Source organism: Netta rufina (assembly GCF_964035555.1).
Source record: "Netta rufina genome assembly, chromosome: 5".
NCBI classification, from domain to species: domain Eukaryota; kingdom Metazoa; phylum Chordata; class Aves; order Anseriformes; family Anatidae; genus Netta; species Netta rufina.
In genome coordinates this window covers 17,552,010-17,577,556 of record NC_140128.1, presented here as the reverse complement: position 1 = coordinate 17,577,556, position 25,547 = coordinate 17,552,010, and the positions used below count along the sequence as shown (strand labels likewise).

Here is a 25,547-nt window from a genome sequence, read left to right as displayed (position 1 = left end):
GCATCGTGCCTATACTGTAACAGTCAGTAGGCGGGGAATGCTCTCCAACCCTGTAGCAGCAGACAGATTGCAAGAGACTGATACACATCATTAGGTCTCTAATAGGCATGTTTAAAGGCAAGCATTTCTGCTACCTACTTTTTTGCCAGCTTTTTAAAATGACTGCATATGGATATCGTAAGTTTTTTTTTTTTTTTTTCCATCAAAAGGAATTGTCATACTTGCATTAAAAAAATAATTTTAGTAGCTGTAGTCATATATCCAGAGCCAAGCACACCTTCTTTTATAGAAACTAACAAACTTCAAGAGGTTGAATGCTTTGCACTCTAACTTTTCACAGTAAAAAGGAGTTGAGGTAACTAACTCCTAAGTACTTCTCTTACAGAAGAATCATGTAACGGAAAAAAAAGTTAAATAGCCATTTTAATGAAAGCTAGATCAGAACAATGTTTTATCTTAAAGTATATTACTTTGAAGTAATCTGTAGCCAAATACAGCTATTAAACACATTATCTAAATTTTTTGTCTGTATCAGCCTGAATAACTTTAACTTGTGTACATAACTCAAGGTTGCTATCTTGGTCTGTGTGCTGGTAGAGGTGAGAAGTACCCCGGAACTGAAATACAGTGCTTCTGGAGAGGGTGGAGGACTAATTAAAACCGGTGGTAGTCTCTGGGTCAAACTTCCCACATCCAGCTTTTTTTGAAGATAGTTGTTACTATATAGAAATGAGCTATTGTTGGCATTCTGTCTTTCACAGTTAGTGAATTATGTCTGCTGCTTATGCTATGCAGCATAACTGCAGAAGTGGCTAAGGTGGTACATGTAACTAATACAGGCAACGTATTACACTCTAAGCCTGCTTTGCTACTGTGTAGTTTGTTGTTCAAGGAGAGTCCTTGACAAATGACTGGAAATCCTTTCCTGTCTTAAAAGCAATGCCTCGCGCCCCCATATGGTTTACTCTTTTTCTCATTAAAGATAACACATTTTGTGTGTTACTTTGCTGATAGTACCACTTTATTAAAATGTCTGTGATGCTTCTGTAGATAATCAAGTATAAATTTTGATTTTTTCTTCCTTTTCCATCTTCAGGCATATCTTTAAATACTCTGATTTGAAGAGTACTTCATACTCTATTTTTCTCTGCGTCCTTGCTGTAATTTTGTTTAAATTCTCCGTAATGTATTTTGTCTGTGGTAGTTGTTTCAGTTTGTGCTACAGTTTACAATAAATATGGCTTTTCCAAATTTTTCTTTTGCACGCATCTGTCAGCCTAGTGATTTAAGGAAGCACCGTAGAAAGGTAAAACCTTTAGTTTATTTACTGATGTGCCCTTTCATCTCCTTCCCTGTTACCCAGCTCATTAATGGGTAATGGGAACACGAATAAGCATTTGCAGGTTAACCAAATAATAAAGATAGGTTATATAAATTTCAATTTTAAACATAAAACAGTTTACCTTAATGGAAGTGTGGATTTGTTCTCTTTTTTTGTGATGGTGTGTGGAGTACTTCTGTGTTGTGTTCTGTCTGTAATCAATACCCTGCAATCTTCACGAAACAGTACTTAATTTCAAAGATCTCTTAGTGCATGCAGGAATAAATCTTTAATATTTGTTATTCAGACTTTGAGCTAAGCCGTGGCCACAAATGTATAGAAACTGGCTTCATAGAAGTGATAATTTTGTTGATTGTCTAAATAACAATGTGAAATGTCATCTTTTCCCAGGACTTTTTGATTTTCTGTATTTGCACTTGTTTAAATAACTGAAGTAAGTTATGTTAGTCTCATGGAGCTGATGATATTGCTTTAGTTCTTAGATCTGAGAATCAATACAAGATGGTTACTACTTGCTCATTTCACTAGCTAGAACTGAAATTTAGCAGTTTGTCAGTGAAGGTAACAAAATTCATAAACAAAATCCAGGTAACTGCAGACTGGTAGGGCCAAGAGTAATCTCTTAAGATGACAATTGTTGATTTTCCTTCTAATGTTTTTGTGTGACACCAATACAGTTTCTGTGTTTTAGCATATTCCAATTAACACCAAGTTTTCATTTGTTTTCCATTAGTCTCCAGCTTCTAGAGAAGAGGTACGAGATGATAAAACTACAATAAAATGTGAAACATCCCCTCCTTCTTCACCTCGATCTTTGCGTTTGGACAGAGTCCAAAAAGGAGCTTTGCATACAGTGAGCCATGAAGATATCAGGGACATAAGAAAGTAAGTGGCTATGAATAAGAGTCAACCCTAGTAGTGACACAGTTGGTATTTCACATTATCAAAATAAAATTCTAAAACTGCAAAGCTGTACAGCCTATAGGGCTGAATTTCAGAAGGGAAGGATACAGAATTCTTTCTTTCATAAATTGCATCTTAGATATGAATAAAGAAGCTGAAAAACAATTTTAGTTAGACCCGTATTTTTCTGTTTTCTTCAAGGTGTTTAAGTATTTGGGATGGATTCTACGCAAGCAATTTAAAACTTCTGTCTGCCTCAATTTCTAAGGAACTTTTTGTCAGCTTTGGCTTCTCTAAATTGCACTTTGAACATTTAATTCTTATTTCAAGAAATAAGAATGACTTAATATTGTTTGTTATATATATAAATACTCTTTCTTTCCTGTTTTTCTCTATTTAGTGACATGCATTTTAGTAGATGCATTTTTTCTCATGAGACTCATTAATAGCTGAAATCAGATTATATTACTGAATTACTGAGCTTCTGATAACTCGCATGAGAACATCTTGTCTTTCACTGTTTTGACAGTGAATTTGTTGTACACAAAATAGCTTGACTTTTTTTTAAATTGTAAAGTTCAACAGGCTCGCAAGATGGGCAAGCAAGTAATCCTAGTAGCAGCAATAGTAGCCAAGATTCCCTTCATAAGGCCCCCAAAAAGAAGGGGATCAAATCCTCTATTGGACGCTTGTTTGGTAAGAAAGAAAAGGGACGACCTGGACAAACAAACAAGGAAACATTAGGACAAGGTTGGTTTGCCTTCTTTTTACGTAATAAATATAATGAAAAACTGAACTTTAGGGTTTATGTATCAGTATATATGCGTGTTTATTGTTGATTATTTGATGCTGATGCACAGAACGTTTTTTCAAACCAGACATACCGAATCTTCTCATAGGTACTTTTATGAAAGCAGTATTCAAATTCAGCAAGTCGGGTATTTTTTGATTGCGTTTTTCTCTATGAAAGCATGTTTATTCCTGTGTGGTTCTTAAATACTACATGTTGCTCTTTGAACATTTGACTATGATTGACATTTATGTAGCCTTCATAATAACATACCTTTACAGCGTAGCACAGGAAACACCATCTTGTTCTGTGTTTCAAGGTTTTAATTTCCAGGACTGCTGTTGTTTCAAAACCTTCTTACAAAAAACCTTCTTGCAAATTTCTTTCCTATTCATATAATTATAGGAAGCTAAGCTTTTAGAGCTTAAACTTAATCTTTAGGATTTTGGCTTATTTATGTTAAGAAGGTTTGATACTGACTTGAAGAGGATCATTATTACATCATTTGCTTCATTTTTTTTAACCTTGCATTCTGGAGGATCTTTTCATATGTTGATGGCATCTTGTAGTTACTATTTTCTGCTGTGTACTGATTCGTAACAGCTTCCAGCAATTGTATGCTTGTTATAGCTGAGCTAAGAACAACAAGCTAACTCTTACCTGTTGCTTTTATTGCTAGTCTGGTTCTCCAGCAGACAGTACTTAGTCCCCCTGGTGACCATGAGTGATGTGGGGCCTTTCAGCAAATTCCTAGTTGTCACAAATCTTGCCTAATGACTTTGCGACTCACTGCCAACAATCAGCAGCTGAGCTGAGGAAAACCAGTGTCAAGCTATAGTCATAAGATTTTGATAATGTGGAAATAATAAATGGAGTAAAACAGAATTGGAAGGACAAATAGTATAAAGTTAGCAACAGCACGATAGTGCATAAATCTAGCAAAACAACCAATACTATGGAGTATATAAAATAGAAAACTGTTCTGTTTAACAAGGTAACTAAAGATTTTGGGCATTCTTAATAGTAATTCACATTTGCAGATGTGAATCAGATGATTTTCAAATTCATTTGCAGCTGTTTGGCAGAGGATGACTTGAACAGTTTATTTCTCAGTAGTCAGGTGGCTGCAGTTATGAAGACCACTAGTGTCTTTATGTCGTAGAGCTAAGACAACATCTTGCTAGCAGGACATATTTTGCAAGTATTGGTATAAATTAGCACAGAAATATCAGGGTGAAATTGCTGTTGCGTCCATCTTGATTTTAGTGCCTTTTGGTTTCTTAACTATCACCACTAACAAGCACATTTCATAAACAGGGAATAACATTTGCATAACATAAACGAGGCAGGTCATGGATTACTTGATAGATAAAAATCCTTCTGAAGCAGTGCTAAATGCTCCTTCAGACATGCACTTGAAAAATCATGGCCAGAACATATTTACCATTGCAGAAAATGGAAATTAGTTTGTGCATTTCCTATATGTGAACTATCCCATCTTCTAAGTGCTTTATCATATACTATTTAGAAAAGGCATTAAGTGTGCCAGGAAGTCTTTAACAAAACAAAACACTTCTGCATTGGAATTGCACAACAAATGTTGTTGAAATACAGGCAATACTGGAATGGTTCTCCATCGCTATGTATATGTGATCAACAAGATGAAATGTAATATTTGGCAAATTATCTCTTTTGCATTTCTTTTGTAAAAGCTCTTTTTTGTGTGTGTGGAAGAAGCTGTTTTGACATGGTCTCTTCCAGTTTTTGGATCTGATTTCACCAAAAATGATCTGAAGACTGCTTTAACATCTATCATAGTGATAGTGTGCATAAAGCTACCGCTATAGTCATGTGTGATGAAAAGCTGATTGCAGGCTTCAGCAGTGCCGTGCAGTCAGTGGATAACTGCAGCTGATGAAGTTGGGGTAGGTTAATTTCCAGGGAGTGCTGTGAAAACCAGTGTGACTAACAGTGCAGTGGCTATGACTTACTATGATGTTTTTATCAATGTCCTGCTTATTTACAAATAAATATTGCAATCCAGGAGCATGTCTGTTTAAAATGACAAGCCTTTATTAAACCAAAAGTGAGAAATACCACAATTCACCAGTGAGGTAACATAATTCCCAAGAGGTGCTTTGGAATACTGTTCTATACCTGTAGAAGTCTTAGAGTTAACCTTGCTCATACATTTTATAACTTTATTGCTAGTATAACACCTAAAGTTATTACAAAACAAATGAAGTTAAATGAAGCTATACAGCTGAAACAGACAGAAAACTGGTAACTTTGATGTAACTGCATTATCCAAAGACCAGTTATACTGTAGTCTACTAGAGATGAATTACGTCTTCTTAATCCATGTGAAAATACTTGCCAGGTCTAGTAAGCATTGCATGATTTCCCTTACAAATATTCCAACCAGTTTGGTACAGTCACTACTTGGAATTTCCAGCAAAGCATTCTCATTGCATCACTTCCTGGTTTAAACACCTAGATATGATGTGAGTGTTCTGAGATCAATTTCCAGTAAAACTCTTGCCATCAAGGCTGAAGTACAAGCAGGAAAATGTTAAGAAGAGTATTTGCACAGTGTTTTTATTTTTCTTCCTGCCCTTACTCCACCATTCACTGTTATTTCTGTATCTGATCTTTTAGTTGGAATCTTCATTTATACATTTTTGGGGTTTTGTCTGAATAATCACATGTTGCCTTACCATTTGGATATGATAACGAAAGGAGTGTTAGACTATGAAGTATGATTACGATAAATACTTAGACAAAACTCTCAGCCTGTTTTGACTTTTATGGACCTGACAGGAAAAAAAAACTTTCTGCCACTTAAATGAAATGAAATCTCCTGATAAAATCAGTGTGTATGTTTCTGATCAGTAATATTACAAAGGTTTAAATATTTTTGCTCAGGAAAGCAGTAGTGATGTTTTGATCTATAAGTATGTGGCCAAAATTGAGATGATAGTAAGTGTTATGTCTTTGTTTTTTGCAGTTGGCATGGCAGAAGCAGATAGTTCCTCTCAGGATGCATTAGGTCTCAGTAAGCTTGGAGGTCAGGCAGAAAAAAACAGGAAAATGCAGAAAAAGTAAGTTATCAAATATTTTTAATTCTTTGTTAAGGTATTGCTTTGTTTAAAAATGCTTTGTTTTCAGTTTTGTTTTCAGGCATTTTTCCCTAGTATGGTGCTGTGGCTATTAAGCTTCTGCAGATTTTTTTTTAATTTTTTTTAACTAACTTCCAAGAACATTAATGGTAGTGTAGTCTTGGTAAGTATGCCATGAAGTTCAGTGATGAACCAGTTCTTATTTAAATCCTGTAATAAACTTGGAGATAAGAAGCAGACTCTTACCAAGCCCTCCCACAATATGTTATATTTAATACCTGCTTTGGGTTCAACTCATTTGAAAAACTTCCAGTGTTGCCTTTTATTACTACTTGTTCCACAGAGTGCAGTGTGAAAGCATGAAATGTTCTCTACAGGCATCCTTCTGAATGTATTTGTTTTTGTATTAGAGCTGCTGATTGTTTGCTCCCTTCCCTCTGCCCACCCCCCACTTCTGTTTAAGGTTATCTTGATATTTTTGCTCATTGTAACAGCTGAATTTTTCTACCATATACCCATTTCTTCATTTTTAATAAACTGCGACTCTTTCCTTCCTTTAGGGAAGATCCATCCTTTTAGATACGCATTTACTTTTTCCTAATAATGAATTTTTTCAGAATGTGTTCAAGCAAATCTTTGGTTTAAAGTTCACGTCTGAGTATCTACTGCATGTTTTGTTATTCCCAGACTTAGAAGAAGCAAAGACTCATAAGTGTAGGTGAGAAATAGATATTGCTACCAGTAGAAGTCTTGACTTAATACTTATATGGTAATACAGGAAGCACTTGAATTTATGCAAGTAGGATCAGGCATTCTTTGCATTTTTCTACCCAAAGCTGAGCCATCTACTTTGTACTTCCGTTGCTTTTATTCTGTCCAGCTGTTATTACTTTCAGTTAAAAAAAGCTGAGATCAGAACTGTCTTGCTTTTTCTTGCCTTCTGAAGATTAAAGAATGAATGTTGAAGAGACAGTGTGCTAAAAACATCTTTGTGAGAGAGATTTCTTGCAGTACCTAAGTTCTATTAGCAAATAAAAATAATGCCTGTTGGCTTCTAATGAAAACCAGCAGTGTGGTAGTTTGAAAAGTCAGAATGGAATGTGGTTTTGTTTGTATAACAAAGCTCAGCTGTTTTTCTTCACTGTTAGAGTGAAGGCAGTAACATGTTATTATGATCTGATATTTTCCTTTTTCTACAAAGCTTTAAAGTTGTATCATGTCTTGCTTGAATAAATTGTTTTAATCTGATCACGTTTAAGTAGCAGGAGGCCTTTCTTCAAACAATATAGATATTTCTCAATATCAGCAACAAATTGTATTCTAGAGTAGAGTAATCTATACTGTCTTTTATAAATGCAAAAAGAGCAGTTGCAGATAAACCATAAATTTTCTTTGTAAACGTATTCTGTCTTTCAAAAATTTACTACCAGTACATAAAGTATACATCACGGCTGCCTTGTTCGTTGCGTAAAGTGCAACAGTCTGTATTTGACAAGTGAAAACTTCTCAGTTTGACTTGCCTAGCTGTTAAATATGGATACATATGTATTTACAGGAAAGTATCTACAGTTTAGATATTTCAGTGAAAGTGGGTATGAAACAACTGCATTGATGAAGATTCTTATAATGTGTAGCACTTATTGCTGAGAGCAGCAACAAAGCTCTTTGAACTTCATGGAGATGCAAATCTACCATTTAAAAATCTTAGAAATATACTTTGATTTGGTTGTTTCAGGATCCTGATAGAAGTCTGAACACAGGAAACAATATTGACAAGTGTCAAAGATCGCTTGCTGTGTCCTTGAGATGTTTTGTTACTTTTATTTAAAAAAAAAAAAAAAAAAAGTAGCTAGTAACTAGTTCTATTTATAGTTGTCTTTCTAATCCCTATTTGCCTGCTTATCTTTTTGATTTCTTCATGCACACAAGCAGGCTGAGGGCAGTATTCAGTGTCTTTACTAACAAAAAAGCTATCTGTAGCTACAGAACTAAATTAATACATATTATTTGTCTTTTTGTATGCCTTTGGGTTCAGTTTAATCTTAGTTTATACTTTTCTTGATTGTTTTATTTTCCTTTCGTTTACCATTTGATGTGGTAGTGCAAAATCAGGGTAAGTTCATATTTAATTTGTTAGGATTATTGTGAAGTGATAAATCTTGTTTGGATTTTGTAGTAATATATGAGAAGTGCTAACTTATTTCAAAAAAGTGTATGAGAAGAGAGACTAGATATATAATTTGTTGTGAAAGTGTGTTGCTGAAATACATCCAATGTCTTAATGCTAGTACAATGTCTTGTCTTAATTTGCATGGTGTGAATTTTTTGTAAGGAACATATTAAATCTTAGTTGGAATTAGTTTTAGAATCTGGGGTTTAAAAGTTGCTTAGGAATTGTTAATAGTCATGGCAAATCAATTTAAAGGTAGATGTATTTCTATAAAACTTGCTCTTTGCTTACTAAATATATGTTGGCTTTAGTGTGCTGTCCATTCTGTTCATCTTTGAGCTGTACTATTAACAGTGTTTGCAACTGTATTTGTGCTTTTCTGTGTACAACACAACAAACTTAATGCTGTGTTTATCAGAAAGGAAGGCTAGCCTAAGTTTAAGGTAACTCTCCTTAAAAGAAGCTATACAGTGGATGCCATGTAAAATTGGATGGTATGAAACAAAACTGGCATGTCAGTTGCAATCTGTACGCAGTCTGACTATGCATTGCTCAAACACAGTGAGTTTCTGGTGAAATCAGAAGGTAATTACTGGTAAAGTGCTGTTGGGGGGGAAAAACACAAACAAAACAGATGCATCACTTGTAAATACCAATAGCATCTACCTTTATAATAGCATCTATCCTTCCCATGAAATGCCTTTGGCTGTCTTGAATTCTCAGTTTAATGACCTCCCATCAAAGTGAGTTTTTCTTCTTGTATATGAACAAATTCAGCAAATAACATTCCACCTCATGGAAGCATTGCTTTTTGGATCTCTTGAATGATTTCTGCTTAAAGTTATCTTATAACCATTGTTTTATTTGTTATTTTTACACATTTGCCTCCATCACATAACATTTGCCCTCCAGCAACACAACTGTTTTCTGCATATTAAACTTTAAACTTTCTGCACTTTAAACTTGTAACACCAAGTTTAAAGTTTGCATCGTAACATCATCTTCTGTTTTTGATACATTCTCTCTCCTGCTCATCCCCAAATCACTTACTGTTTCATGGTTAGCCTAAAGCGTGCAGAGAGGCCAATGAAACTACAACTCTCTGAACTACAGTGCCCCCAAACAGCTTTCTAAGCTGGGGGAAGGAGAGAGGCAGCACTCACGTGCCCTCCTGTTATCTTCAGGCTGCTTCAGTATATCTGCTCTCCTTTGTCACTAGTGCGCCTCCCTCACTGCATGGGCATGTTAGCGTACCAACCCAAAAGGAAGACAAACACCAGTTTTGAAGTTTAACTCCTCTGAAAAATCATTGTATTCCTTTCTGGCAAATACAGTATTAAACATTTTATTCTGTTCTTACCAAGCAGTATTTTACAGCATCTTTCTTATTTGAAGATTTAAAATAGAAAAATACGTTACTAGAGCCAGTACAAGTAATAAAGCAAAGCAGTGTGTTTAGGGCTAGTAATTTGTAAGATTAATTTCTGTGCTAGCAGAAATTAGCTGATCCTTTATTCTCACTTTAGCTATACGTGTATTTTTGAAATAAATGAATAATAGATATTAGCTTTTAGTCTTTTTTTTGTCAGTGAAATCTAGCTGTTGAGCTGCTAATTGCTGAACACTATTTCAATATTATTGGATCTTAAATTGGATCCATTTGGTTATTTATAACCAGCTATATGACAGTTCCTCCCTCCTTCCTTTTTTTCATTCCTGGGTGGCACATCTAATTGTGATGAAGTATTGGAAGGTTCTTCTAGAGTATTAGGAATTGATCAATATGCAGGTGAAGTGCTGTGTATTGATAAAACAGGTACTAGTATACTTATTACTTCATTGATTTGTGATATTTAATTAACCATCAATATAATGTGAGAATCCTAAGTATGCTGCCATGTCTAGAAGACATGAATTTTGTTTTGCATTAACAACAACAAAAGCTACTAGTCTATGATAATCTCATTTCAAGGTGCTTTGTGTCGTGGTTATAAAATGTGTAATTTTTAAATGTTTTATAATCTTAACTCTCCTCAGTGATACAGTTTGAGAGTCAGGGAGATTGTTTGATTTAAAGTGAGAAAATGATAAATACACAAAGGAAGATCCTGAATCTGTAGTTTTGCTCCTTGTCTTTTCAATTCTATACTTGCAAGCATGAATAAAAAAAAAAAAACAAAAACAGTAAAAACACTGTCCAGTTACATGGAGTTGTTTCTCTAAACTTCTGATGAGTGGAAACTAAACCAAGTACAATTGGCTTTCAAAGACAGCTTAAATATGCTTTTTTTCCAGACTTCATTTTTTTTTCTTTTTAAAGACAGATGTCTCCAAGCAGCATTGCATGCTATACACGCAACACTAGTTTTTGTCTGTTGGCTTATGAAACATATTTGGAAGCTATTTATAGGGATCTTGTGAGCTTCCATTGTTTCTGTAAGCTGAATTGTCAATATTAAACTTCAGTCTGTTCTGTTTCAGAATAGCAAAGGAAATGGTGTAATCTTAACAAGATCAAAGCTGAGTTTCAGTACATAGCCTTTCAGAATTTAATTGCTGACGTGTGGCTGTCTGAATACAATAGTTGTCTGAAGCTATGCCTGAAATTCTGACAGGCTTTCTGTTGCAGAGTGAAGTTTAGCAATTAAATAGTTTGTCTTGATTTCTAGCCTCAACATCTTAATGGATGGTACTACTTTTGTGGCACAGATATCTGATCTACTTGTACATTTCCACAGGTTTTGAATCTGCATGTTGAAGAATGGCTACTTTGGTTCAGTCTAACTTGCTGAGCAGAAAATGACAGCAGTTGAGAATCCTACTGACAAATAAGTCAGACACCTCCACTTTGTAGTGGCAGCGTTGGCCTGAGTGTCAGTAGCAGCTTCAGACATGGATCATTCTTTTGTTTCCTAGAGGCAAGATCTGGCATCTCTGCCACACAGACGTTTCCTGTCTGGTTCAGCTTACATCACTACATAGTCCTTGTCTATTTTCTGTGCCTGCGTTAGCAGTTAGATTGTTGTACCTGTATGGCTTTTGATCATAGTGTTTAAATTGGCATCTACACTAGTTTCTTTGTTATTAATAAATATTTTTTATTGTAGACATGAGCTGCTTGAGGAAGCCAGAAGACAAGGCCTACCTTTTGCACAGTGGGATGGACCCACAGTGGTTGTGTGGTTGGAGGTAAGTGGTCCCTCCAGAATAAATGATAATGATTGTACAGATGTTTAAGGAAGCTAATATTTTGGGGCTAGAAGTGTTTCCCAGATCTGATTACTTCCTTTTTTGTGTTTCAGCTGTGGGTAGGAATGCCAGCCTGGTATGTGGCTGCTTGCCGAGCAAATGTGAAAAGTGGTGCTATCATGTCAGCCTTGTCTGATACGGAAATACAGCGTGAAATTGGAATTAGTAATCCTCTGCATAGGCTGAAGCTGAGGCTGGCCATTCAAGAGATCATGTCATTAACAAGTCCGTCTGCCCCTCCCACCTCAAGGACGGTAAGGAAAATGATCCGGCATTTGACATCTTTTAGGACCATTGGAATGCTAAAAAAATAAAATAAAATAAAATAAAAAATCTACCATAAGTATGTAACCAAAAGGATTTGAACCTTAGTATTTAAGAATGTTTCTAACTTTTCTGGAAATTAAATGAAGTAACAACTGCATTTTCCTTAAGAGCAGTTCATATCAGCGTAAGTACATAATCCAAAATACCTAAAGTACGTGCTATTTACTTCTGCTTTTGGCCTCAAAGATTTATAATACACATGAGGTATACATGTATGTAGAGAAACTTGTAAAATAGTTGGAGGCCTTTTCAATTCATGAATGCAAGACCATTAATTCCAACCAATGATTCAAACTACATAAAGTAGGAGTCCAACTGCTCCTATGTACTATAATACAGTTAGACAATTCAAGGTAGTATAAGTTCTGTCTTACGAGTCTGTCTGTTCTACAATCTAAAGTTATTTTGGGGATTCCTGGGATTATGTTCTAGACTACAGATGTGCTTTTTGGGTTAGAGCATGGTCAAGTGTTTGTTCACTAATTACATCAGTGAAAGTTATTTATCACATTCAATTTTGTTAATATTTTTGAAGAACAGTGATCTATACTAATAGAATAAAAGCCTATGCCATCACGTTAGATAGATATACCTATACTTAAAGACTCCAGAAACCATTGCTTTTGCCCATGCCTGCTCCTTATGTGTACCAATTGCTTATATGTTCTGCAACCTTTCCTCTTTGTTACTGCTTTCCTTTCATTGGATGTGATTGGTTCACTGTGGGGTCATATTAGACCACGGGAAATGTCTGGGTAACACATGAAGAAATGGAAAATCTTACAGCCACACAACAAACGGTTAGTTTACGGTGTTGCCACTTCTGTTCCTTAGAGTGCTTTTCTCACTTTTTGAACTACCAAATTGAGGATCATTTGTTTTTTTTCTATCTTTTCTAAAAATTAATGCAGTAAAGTTCTGTGTTATGACTTCTAATCATTAACCTTGTAACCTGCATCTTGACATTTTTTTCAGAAGGGGAAAAACAGTTTTAAGACTAAAAAAAAAAAAAAAATCAATTCCCTAATCTGAAAAAGGGAACTCTGATTTCCTTTAATGGGCAAATTGATTTATTTGTGCAGAAATTTCTTCTCTCCGGGAAAAGTTAATCAGTAGATGGGTTTTCCAAATTCTTATGGAAGAATTGGTGTCTTGTATAATTTTCACAATGCATGATGCTTGCACTATGTAGATTTGTCTGTATGCAGTAGACTTAGAGTTTGCAGTGCATCTTTAACTTTGATCTCATTACTAAACTTAAGTACTAATACATGTGTTCTTTTGCTTTTCTAACCACGTAACAGGAAGATGAGGAGGGAAGCTGGGCTCAGGTTGGAAACTTTATTATTATAGATCGTATGTAAACTGTCACGATAATTACAGCATGAAAAAAAATCTTTCTTTCATTGTTTGTTTTAGTGACTCTTGGTGTGGCTTGGACTGGGAGAAGGGGGAACTACGTGTTTTTATAGTATATACTTAGGAGAGACTTTTAGGTTACTTAGAAGCTTTAGTGTTCCCTAGTGCTTCCAAGATTTGGTGGTTAATTGTGGAAAATTTGTGAAATGCTTTGTTACATTGTGGATCCCAAAAGTTATGCATGAAGTTTTTTTTGATAGGTCTGTTAGGGGAAGAATATTCAGAAGGCTTCGTTATCGTTAGCTTTCCAAAATATTTGTTCTCAAGCTTATGAATGTCCAAAATAAAGTTGCTCATTCTTAATGAGCATTGTAGTATTCTGTATATTTAACATACTAGATCAAATTAAAATAATGTAATGATGTAAAGACTGGAATGTTTTGTTGGGGGATGGAAGCCAGAAGTCCTGCAAGAGTATCAGTCGTGCAGAAAGTCTCTGCTCAGCCTGGCCACCATCATAGGTGTACTGCATACTGAGCCTAGATAGATAAGTAGATTTCTGTGCACTAATTCTTTAATCCTCCTTGATTGTTTTCCCTTAAGGTGGTGACAAATCCTAATTGTATTTTCAGGATTGAGATAGTTCAGTATTTTATATGGAGATGTAAACAAAACTTGGGATTTCCCTGTGACCCGTATCTTTGGATGGTATAGTCTCTTCTCGCTTGGCCGCCCTCCAGCTTAAACCTGTTTAAGTCCCATTAACTACTTCTCAAATACTCATTTGCAGGTTGTCAATGATAACCCATAGCTTACCTCCCTATTAGAAGAATAGCATGATCTTTCAGTCAGCTACCTAGTAATGGCTTGAAGAAATGCATTTCTATGTGGCCTTGCCTCTTTCTAGAACATGCTGTCTTTACTTCAGAAAAGAAATACAGCTTTAGACTTGCACAGTGAAAATGAATTATTACCCTCAACTTTTGAAAAAAGAGAGCTGTTACTTTTTGTTGCTTAAGGAATGATTGGATGCATAGCTATAAATTCTCTTCTTTTTAGAAATTTCCTACAAAAAAAAAAAAAACAAACACAAAAACAAAACAAAAAAAAAACTTGGTGATTTACAGGTCAGACATGCAGGGGGAGGGAAGGAAGTCTTTTTTTGGTTAAGGGCTAGCAATTATAATTCTTGGTTCTACAATAGTGAGCTTTTTCCACTTTTTCTTATGATTGGGATCAGTTTCTGAAAATGGTTAAGAGTATTAACCCACTGCCCCGCTGCAGTTATTTTTTAGATATCTTGTATTTTTGTGCTTAAAAAATATCTCCCAAATTTTCAAGAGATACAGTATTTTCAGCATCTTAACAAAATGAAGTTCTTTGGCTCTTGCTACCTAAAACAGTATATCTTAGTCTTTTATGATTTTATTAGATTTTAATTTTTTCATACTCTTTAACGTGAAATACATTAGGGCAGTTTTTTACTGATCTGATATGAACTTGGTTTTCTTCATGAGGGTGACTTCTTCAAAGACATACACATACTATTTGATATTTTTGATCTGTTTATCTTTACAGGCTGAAAGTTCCATAGGTATTGTTTTATCTTTTTCTTTAAAATATGTTATCTAAAAAAACCTTTTCTCTTTATTTCTCATTTTAATAAGCTTATTACTTAATTTTTAAAAACAGACGTTAGCATATGGTGATATGAACCATGAGTGGATTGGCAATGAATGGCTCCCAAGTCTGGGGCTCCCTCAATATCGCAGCTATTTCATGGAATGTCTTGTTGATGCTCGAATGCTGGATCATTTAACTAAAAAAGATCTACGTGGACAACTTAAAATGGTGGACAGCTTTCACAGGTAAATAGATTTAATATGGAGACTAATCTTACAGCAAATATTTGTTACCTCTAAATATCTTTTTCTTCTCTAAACAGAAACAGTTTTCAGTGTGGAATTATGTGCCTACGAAGACTGAACTATGATCGAAAAGAACTTGAAAGAAAAAGAGAAGAAAGTCAAGCTGAAATTAAAGGTTAATGATTTTGCCTTAACCTCAGTCTGAATCCTACCTGTTTTCACTGATCTACCTCAAAAACGTGTTTAAAATAAAAAGAACATTGGAGGGAGAAATCATAAAATATCTGTGTTAAACAGGAGATATCTGGGTCCTGAATGGTGAATCAGGAAATATATCGTTAATGTATTCACTCGTGCAGGGAGATGATACAAATTTAGGCATTTTTTAAACTTAATACTTAATAAAACTTAAGTTTGAGCCACAACTAAACATTGTAGTACAATGAGAATTTCGAACATTTTTTGTGTTGACTTAAGTTTTCACCTACATAGCTTCATTGTTGCTTGTGGTTGGTAATTTTTATTAACTAACACTTTATCAAAAAAAAATAAATAAATAAATCCAGGTGACGTAAGTGTTTATATTTTGACATTCATGGTGAGTGTTAAACAAGAGAGGAGGCAATGAAGAAGCAAATTGGGAATTCAAAGCGTTTTCCAAAACTTCACATACAAATTTTCTTCCCTGCCCAATATTGGAAGTGTTTTCTGACATCTTAGACTGAAACTTTAGGGTTATCACACATGAAATTTTGTTTGGAAGATTCTCTGCCCTTTGTTCCTCTTTCCTCTTAAAGTGCTCATACCTTTTGGTTGTTGTCTTAATGAACTGATTGCACCTGGAAATGTTCCCAGGAATTGCAACTAACTGGCATGAAACAAGCCTGTGTGGAGGCTGATAAGCTTTTTTAGCCTCCTTAAATGGTATAAAATGGTATAGCTGCATCCATTTCCTATAGGGAGCTGCTTCTGTAACATTTAACTCTTGAATTGCTCCTCAGAATTGTTTGGGAACAATGCTCACTGACACAGATCAGAAGCAACGTGTTTCAGGATTATAACAGTTCAGTTGGTATAGGTAAAAATATAGTATAAAAAAAAAAAAACAAAAACAAAAACAACACAGCACCTACTAATAAGAACATAATTTTTGTTTGAATATTGGTATTTAAAAAGTGTTTGCTACTTCATAGATGAGCTTATGTTGATCTTTGAACTGTTATTGTATGAAATGCCTTCAAGCAAATTTCGAATACGTTTACTTTCCACTTCAAAATTATGATTGCAGAAAATTGTACTAGTGTACATAAGCCTATATTATTAAATTGGATGTTGTCAAAACTAAAAGGTAGATAAAAATTATAAAGCACTGTAGTATAGCTTTCTGTTCAAATTCAGTAGGAATTGTATCAAACTGTTAACAGGATTTTTCTGTTGAGTAGGAAAAAACCACAAAATATTTAGTCTGTTGTGAGTAACAAACCCTTAAGAATGGCAGTGTACAATAAAAGATCTTGGACAATTCCCACCTGCATGAACAGTATTCCCTGCTTCACTTGCCTCAAAACTAGCATGACAGGAAACTCCCTCTGTAGGCAGAGAGGAGATTGAGCAAGAAGCAGTACTTACGGCTGCAATGAAAACTGCTGTATGGAAGGGATCCAACACAGAGTGTTTGGGGTGTAAGTGTGGAGTTTTGTTTCCAATTCAGACTATCTCATGCACTCCAAAATTGCGGGGGAGATTAGTTCATGATGTTAAATGTTAAATTACAGAATTATTTGAGGGCTACTGTTTAGCAGAATACAGATCAAGAAAGGACTGCTTTTTTTTTCCAGAAAAGTTACATTATATAAACAGGAAACTTTTTTTTTTTTTTACTTCCTAGATGTCCTTGTCTGGAGCAACGAGAGAATGATTCGTTGGGTATTGTCCATTGGTCTTAAGGAATATGCGAATAACCTTGTAGAGAGTGGAGTTCATGGTGCACTTGTGGCCTTAGATGAAACATTTGATTACAATGCATTAGCTCTCTTATTACAAATACCCACTCAGAACACACAGGTACAGAAAAATCGCTTTTATGGTTGATGGTTAAGATTGCAAGTGACTATTTCTCAGATAAGTGAGAAAATCATATAACTGTGCTTTACTTAGTATTTTCTGCTTACTAACTTCTAGTTATTAAATTTGCTTGAACAAACAATATTTTTTGTATCTTTTCCTCATAGCCCATCTTCACATTAGTATAAAACTTAACCTTTTTTGTTTGCTAGTTTTTATTCTGAAATAACTCAATTTGAGCAAGAAATAAACGTCATGTCAGAAAGTTAAAATGTTGTAACTTCCCAAATACGAAGAATGTTCCTTAATCTGATTGGAAGGTCTTAAATGATTTAGGTTATATTACATATAAAAAATGAATACAGATTCACTAGCTTTTTAGCATTAATTTTTTTTTTTTTTTTTTTTTTTTTACTGTGAACTTTAGGCCCGTGCTGTTCTGGAGAGGGAATTTAATAACCTTCTTGTTATGGGCACTGACAGAAGACTTGATGAAGTAAGTTATATGAGCTGTTGATTTGTCCTGTGGTCCTAGGAACTTTATCAGAACTGTGAAGTGAAAGAATTTAACTTGACCCTTGTTAAGCTATTGACAGAGTTGTCACAGAAATCTTAACTTGAAACTCTTTATGGATTTCTGAATATGGCAGTGTTATGTACTTAGGTAAAATAACTCTGAATGTGAAAGTGTGAGGTGACATACAAGTTCTGTAGCTCATATGGTTAATGTCTTCTAGCAGCACACTTTTGGCTGAATCACTTTTTCTTCTGAAATGTGTGAAAATCAGTGACTAGTGTTGCATATGAATGAAGTATACTTCATAAAGCCACTGTATAGTTTATTTCAATCCTTTGTTATAAAAAATAGTATTTCAAATAATTTTGAGTGTATTTCATAAAAGCTCGCCTTATTATTTGTTAATACTGGTATAGCATGATCAACAGAAATACATGTTCATCAAAGTTTTTATTTTATTTTATATTATATTATTTTTTATCAAGTAATCCTTGATTTTTTGGGGTGTATAAACTTCATTCAAACATAGCAAATAGAAAGCTGTAACAAACTAGGTGTGAGATTATGCACTAGCATGGCCTGACAAGTACTATGTGCAGTTTTGACCACCACAATATAAGGACATAAAATTATTAGAGAGTATCTAAAGAAAGGCAACAAAGGTGACGGGGGCAAGATGTATGTTCTTTGGTTTGTTCAGCCTGGGAGAGAGGAGACTGAGGGGAGGCCTCATGGCAGCCTGCAGCTTCCTCATGAGGGGAGTGGAGGGGCAGGTGCTGAGCTCTGCTCTCTGGGAACAGCAACAGGTAATGTTTAGGCAGCTCCAGGGAATGGCATGGAGCTGCCACTAGGAAAAATTTCTTCACTGGGAGGGTGGTTGGGCAGTGGAACAGGCTCTCCAGGGAAGTGGTCACAGCAGCAAGTCTGCCAGAGTTCAAGAAGCGTTTGGACAACACTCTCAGCCTTATGGTTTGTTTCTTTGGGGGGGATGGTCCTGTATGTTGGACTCTATGATCCTTGTGGGTCCTTTCCAACTCAGGATATACTATGGTTCTGTGACTTTTGTAGTCCCTGTGAACCTGTAGCATTAGTGCAGGAGTGCATTAAGTCTTTTAATTTTTTAAAAAGCTTTTAAGGTGCTCTGTGATGTAATTCAGTGAACAGTTGCAAGCTAGTATTACTTCGACAAGTGAGTCTGAACTCTGTACTACCTCTTCCTCTGTGCTAATGGGAATTTTTGTGGTAGTACATATAGGAGGAACTGATTCAGATTATGACTAAGGTAGCAAAATAACTAACGTGGTTAACTATATCAGGAAACAACTCTATGATACGTGAGAAACATTCATGTTAGTATTAGGAAGAGGATAGAGGATGTGTGAGTGTTTGCTTAAACTGCTTTTGGATCTAGTAAGTGAAGTGTACACCAGTATGTTGCTGTGACAGGTCTTCATTTGTTTTGCCTTGTTCTTTTGCCTAATAGACTTGTTGCAGCCCTTCTGTGCTGCATCCTAACAGCTGTTCTTAGTATGATCTGTACTAAGGTTTTAATAATATCAAGAGAAAGCAGCTTGATAGTTATAAAAGTTACTTTTCTGTAGTGATGCAAGAGAAGGAGCTTTGAGGGAACAGGTGTTCTGCTCTGTGCATCATGAAGATCTCTACAAATAATGCAGATGCTTGTCTCTGAATTTTGATCCCAAAAGGGGACAAATTTAATGTAAAATAACATTAAAAGGATAGAATTGTTTCTAAAAGTGAAGCTGGCAAATGCAGGTGCACAGTGGATATTGTGTATTAACATTCACTGCAAAAGATATCTTTGGAAGCAGGATTTAAACCCTTGTATTTAAGGTGTAGTGTTGTATTTCTGAAAGACACAGATGTATGATTGGAAGAGAATGCAGTTGGGTAATTACAAGATAAGTACTCCTAAGTGCTTAGGCAAAACACTGAACAGCAATAAAGTATTTACTACATTTACATCTTTGTCCTCACTATCATTCTATCATTTCTTGTAATTTGTAACGTGAGATGTATCATCATTCCTGTAAGACAGAATTTAAAGTTAAAAACAATTGTTCAGCTTAAGCCTCTATGTTCCAGTGTTCCCAAAGCAGCTCCTGTGATCTGCTTCACTCCTCATATCACTCACTTATTCTTAGATGATATGACACTTACAGATTACCGCAAATCATGAAGTAAAAACATCTGAAGTACAAAAAGGTTTTCCTAGATGTGCCAAGCGCATGAATTTCCATAGTTACTGAGGTGACATGCCTACACTCCAGCAAATGAGCATATATTGTTGAAAACAGAGACCTCTGCAGCTACTAGAGCTGAACTGTTCTGAAAACTAAGTCTTTCAGTCATGGCATATTTACTTACACTGTAAGTAATCCTTTTAATGTCAGTAACAATCCTAATGTTTTGAATTGCTAATGATGTTTATCAATTTAACAGGATGATGATAAGAGCTTTAGGCGAGCACCTTCATGGAGAAAGAAGTTTAGACCAAAGGACATAAGAGGTTTAGCTGCTGGATCAGCAGAGACTCTTCCTGCAAATTTCAGAGTTACAACCTCAATGTCTTCACCCTCTATGCAGCCAAAGAAGATGCAGATTGATGGTATTGACTTTGTATTATTTTAAGCATGATGCACTTTTTTTGCTTGAAATTACAGAGAAATTAAGTTCCAATTGCCTCTTGCTCCATAAAAGCATCTGCCTTGTGCATGATTGTATATGTAACACTGTTTAACCGTTGGGTGCTTTATAATTCCAGGGAACTGAACTAGATAGAGAGTTACTTTTTGCTTCATTGGAACAACAACGAGAATTATATTTATTTTTTTTTATTAAGCTAGGGGAACAAAATGACATTTTAATAGAAGTCTTGTAGTAACATTGTGCACAATTTCCAATTAGTAGCAATTAGACCTATGTAAGTCCCAAGTCTGAAATGCAGTAAAATACATTTAGCAAAGGGTGTAAATAAACACACAGGTAATTTTGTGAATATTACAACTAGAGTAAAATGTGCACTTTTCTTACAGTGGTCATTTAACTGAGTTTGTTTGAAACCACTGTTTAATTCAGTTCTTAGAATGATGTATATGTATATGGGTACCCCCATACTTAAAAGGAAAAAAAAACCTTAACCCCCCTTCAAAAAAAAAAAAAAAAAAAAAAAGGAAAGAAAACATCACAAAAGTCCTTGGAAATGAAAGTTGATCAAGTGCTGCATGAATTATCTTGTCAGTTTTAAAGCAGTCTCCTGGGTAGCAGGAGAATAAACTTCCACTCATTTATTTATTTACTTTTTTTTTTTTTTTTTTTTTTTACAAACTACAAGTAAAAATGAATAGAAAATGCATTTAATTAGAATAGGCAGGATGAGAATTTGTTCATAAGCTCAGTTGTCTCAAGTTCTGAAAAGTATATTTGAGTAAAGCTCAAAGAAGCAACCTTTGCACCTTATATGACTGTCTAAAATGTGAGTTGCTGTATATTTTAAATATTTTCACGAGCACAAAATATATTCCAGAATTCATGTGAAAAAATATGTAAAATAAGTTAAATCTTCTGTGTGTAAAAGCCCTTCCTTTTTTTTTTTTTTTTTTTTTTTTTTACTGTATTAAAATACGTATATAAATTAGAAAACAAATTACTTTTGCACAGTTTGTGTGCTAGTTCACATGCAGGTTTTTTAGGAAACTTTTTGTTAGCCACTGAAAACAGAAGTGGTTAATGTATAAACTGTACAATAAACAGCTTTTCTAACTTGTAACCTTAGACTTGAGTGAGCATAATAGCTGTAGTCACACTGCTGTGTTTTTTTTGAAAACTAACATGCATGCTGTGTTCTGCATGTCTTCCCATGCTTCTTGGAATAGGCAGTGTATCAGGAACACAAAGATTGGATTCTGCTACAGTAAGGACCTACTCCTGTTAAAGCCTTCTCCTGGTGAGTAAAGTGGATAGGTATAATAGTAAAGCAGCTATTTATGTAGTAAAATGTCAGGTGTTTTAGCAGAATGAATTTACATGTAAATTACAATTTACATACAAAATCCTTTTGAGTTTGAAGGGTAGATTGTTATATTCAAAATCCACAGCTGTTCTTACAAAGACGACTGAGTTTTGGTATTTACTTCTGTAAGTTACTGTATTTAGAGTGTTTTCTAAACAGCCTCAAAAAGGACACATACTAAATAACTGTAGAAAGTGTTGAAATCAAAAGTTGGATGAAACAAGTAGTGGAAGTGGGGAGAAGGGAAAAAGAAATAAATTAGGGATACAAAGGAAAGAAAATAGTGTGTGACATTGCAGTTTAGATTATTTCAGTCTTTAAGTTTTATTATCTTTGTTTTCTAAGGGTTAATCGCATAGCTTTCTAGTTCTTGGATTTTTCCATACCATTGGGATTACTTAGTTTTGTTGGATTTAGCTACCTGAAGTCTAAAATTTGGGTACCTGTGGAGCAGTGCCAACAATAAAAGACAGCTTGATAACACAAGGGAATTTAACATTTGTTAATATACTTTTCTTCAAATCCTGAACCTTTTCACACAAGTTTTAGCTCTAAAGAGTTCTTATGTATAAAATATTGATGAGGGAAACTTAACACAACTCAGAATGTGTGGATCTGTCAGTTAAGGGGCCATCTTGAAATCTTTTTAGTTTAAAACATCAAAATTTTGAGTATTCCCCCCCCCACTTGCCACTACTTATCCTCACTGTTTCAGAATTTTCTGTAGTCAGGTGACCTAGGATGAAAATCTAGGAAGTGAAAATATGTGACTTCGTGTGCTTTACTTTGTAACTGAAATTTCAAGAAAGCAATAAAACTGTATACGTTATGGCATGGCAATAATTTGATGCATGACTGCTACATAACTGAATTGTTTGTGAGGAACTTGGAAGGAAATCTGTTTCAAGAAATTGCTAATGTTTTTTTTTTTGCCTTTGTTCTTTTTTTTTTTGTTTTTTACAGTTTACCCACACTATTTCTACCGGTGATATGCAGCATTTTGAACATTTGGAAACCGTAACCTGTTAATACTTGTTAAATGGACACTTTGAGATATTTTATTACAGAGTTTTTAATTAGCAAATAAATTCATGAGTACTATAGAGAAAATATTTTAGAATCTAAATGTTTCTTATATTTATGTGACTTCTCATTTATATAGTTACTTACTTTTTTCTGTTTCTATTCAGTCTACAAATCAAGTCATTGCTGATTTTTATTCTAATTTTAGTCTTTCCAACTGAATGTACTGTAATGCTTGTATGTATATGTCCCTATAAATAATATAGGGTTTTTGTAAATTATGCGGTTACTGTAATTATCATTGTTTTTTAATAATGAAACTGAAGGTGAAAAGGATTTTAATACCTTTGTACAAGTATCATGACACCAAGCAGTATATATTTCGTCTTTTGGAAATGTTAGCTAGACCTGAAAACAAGTCCAGCTTTTTTTCAGACAAGTATATGTTGTCATAGAAGGTATGGTACATATTTGTTCTTCTTTTTGGAACTGTACCTTTCCACAAAGAGGAATCGTCAAGCAGTGGAAATTTGTCTTTAATTAAAATATAACTTGTTTTAAAAGCTGGGAAGAACTAGAACATTATGGAACACATTTTAGAAGTGATTGACTCGGTCATAACTCTGTCTCTGCTGTATTTGTATAGCATATCTTCACAGTGACTGAAAACAAGCCATAAGCCAAGAACGGTTTTTCCTTAACTGAGGAGGATAGACTTCGTAATAATTCCTGGTCTTAATCCACAGGCCACAGAGAGAGTTTTTGTCCTAGGTCTTTTTGACTGAAAACACTTGTGGAAAGATGCTGGTAAAACTAGTTTTAACGGACCAATCGTGAAGCACTGCGGTCTCATGTCAAATGACTAGTGAAAGATGAAGGTACAATGTGCTGAAAACTAAAGCAGTGCAGCTCCTAATAAAGGCCTTACTTTTCTTATGTAAGTCATCTTTTGTGTTTTGTAAACTTGTTCTAAAGAGTTGTCTGGATTTCAATTTGGATGGTTGTAGCCATTTTGGACTGTATGAGTAGAAAAATGTATCTGACACTTGTAAATGGCACATTAAAAAGCCAGCAAGAATCCGTTCAGATGGTGCATTATTTATTATGCAACAATATATATAGCATGTCTTTTTTCTTATTTTGTTTTCCACTTTTAACTTGCTTGTAAAACAATTTTATTGTTACTGTTCTGTTTTTCTATTAATCTTTTGTGTATTTTCAGATTATGTAACAATATGTACAGTCTACTTTTGAACTATTTTTATCACAGTATTATTTATTGCTTTCTTTCAATAAAGTACTGATGCATTTTCCACTGCCAATAAAACACTATTGAAAAGCTAAAATCAAATTGTATGCAGGCAGATACTTTTGCGGTGAGTGGATATTTGTCAATAAAGCATCTTAATGATTCTTTGCTGCCCTGTAGGTCTTGTTTCAAATGATAATTTTGCTTTTCTCCAGTGGAAAAATGTTACATTAGAAGGGACGTTTTCTTCAGAGTTGTTCAAGTTGTTGTCATCAGTTTTTTGAAAAACAATTTTCAGAAGAAAAATGCTTTATTGCCTACTTCTAGTAGTTAGAGCTATGGTTTACCTTTCCTCCCTCCCCCCCGCAATCTATCATACAACATTAGTGTATTTTGATCCATGTGAAGAAGATTGAAGTCTGTTCTATATAGTAGATTTGTTAATAAAATGATATTGACAGTAGAGATATTTGGGGAGTCTAGGGAACCAGTGAGAAATTGGGTCATAACAGGACTGCTTATTTCAATTTAAATATATTGTAAAATGTTTCTTGTGTAGATGAGGAGACAGAAGAGTAAACTTGCTTAGTCATTGAAGCACATTTCATCATGTCCTCTAGATTCACAGCAGGATGTGGAATGCACGGAATGGAGAGAGTGTGATCAATGCTTTAAACGTTCAATAATGCATCTTTGTCTGGCTTTTCTATATATGTCACTGTCTGATAATTTGCAGTCCCTTATATTCTCAGAAAAAAATCTATATAGAAAAAGATAAAATGAAAGTGCAGAAGGAAATGTTGACTCACTGTTAGCTGAACTTCATCATTTAGCAAAAAAATCACATCTCTGGTAGCTGATGTGATGGTAGGTGTTCAAAGTCATGTATTGTTGCTTCTCAAAAGTGAGAACAATGTGGTTTAGACTTGTAAAATGTGAAAAATAAGGTTATTATTGTAAGGCTGTAAAGCCCTGACTTATGGAATAATAGAATCAACATGAAGCTAGAATAAATGAGCGAAGTAGAAAAAGTTTTCACAAAATAGTAAAACTGTTGGCTTCTTCCTGAGTTACACAGCAAAGCTATCACCATCCCCAAGAAACTTCTGTTTTCAATAACTCCTCCACTCCCCCCGCTCCCAAGGAAAAACGTTGCAAGTGTATGTGTAAAAGGCACATGGATAAGTTCCAGTCATCTTTATTTAAAGCTTGGTTAAATGCAATTTTCTGTAAAATGACAAATGTCTTTAAAGGCTTCAGTTGTAAAGTGCTGTGAAAATGTTAGTATGTGTTTTGAAATGTGAGAACACTTTTTATCTGCAATAAAGAGATGATAGAATTATTTGAGAACTTACACTTCCGATTTTTGCATGTTTAGAGGGCAGGTGATCTAAGATGTTAGGAGAAAAGTGATGCTTTAAGCTGTGCAGCATTAAAAGACAAGAAGTTGCTTTTGTGTTATATGGATAATGGTGATTTATCATGCCAGAACTTAAAGTGGGGTGCATGTGAAGTGATTCAAAGCAGCATTTGT

At 34.7% G+C, this 25,547-nt stretch overlaps 1 protein-coding gene across 5 annotated transcripts in view; it reads left to right on the top strand.

Annotated features, from left to right (window-relative positions):
- The window catches only part of PPFIA1 (PTPRF interacting protein alpha 1), a 59,351-nt gene extending 34,071 nt beyond the window's left edge, over positions 1-25,280 (top strand). For 2 of the 5 annotated variants that reach the window (XM_084288519.1, XM_084288516.1), the window contains 13 exons: positions 2,076-2,227; positions 2,823-2,995; positions 6,043-6,136; positions 11,432-11,513; positions 11,627-11,827; positions 12,638-12,700; positions 14,952-15,127; positions 15,205-15,302; positions 17,016-17,191; positions 17,619-17,687; positions 20,172-20,337; positions 21,605-21,675; positions 22,705-25,280. In XM_084288519.1, the coding sequence (XP_084144645.1) occupies positions 2,076-2,227; positions 2,823-2,995; positions 6,043-6,136; positions 11,432-11,513; positions 11,627-11,827; positions 12,638-12,700; positions 14,952-15,127; positions 15,205-15,302; positions 17,016-17,191; positions 17,619-17,687; positions 20,172-20,337; positions 21,605-21,663 (1,509 nt within the window). In that variant the 3' untranslated portion in view covers positions 21,664-21,675; positions 22,705-25,280. The remainder of the gene's footprint in view (positions 1-2,075; positions 2,228-2,822; positions 2,996-6,042; positions 6,137-11,431; positions 11,514-11,626; positions 11,828-12,637; positions 12,701-14,951; positions 15,128-15,204; positions 15,303-17,015; positions 17,192-17,618; positions 17,688-20,171; positions 20,338-21,604; positions 21,676-22,704) is intronic. The other 3 variants (XM_084288520.1, XM_084288518.1, XM_084288517.1) reach the window with 2 other exon arrangements.
- The last annotated feature ends 267 nt before the right edge of the window (positions 25,281-25,547 follow it).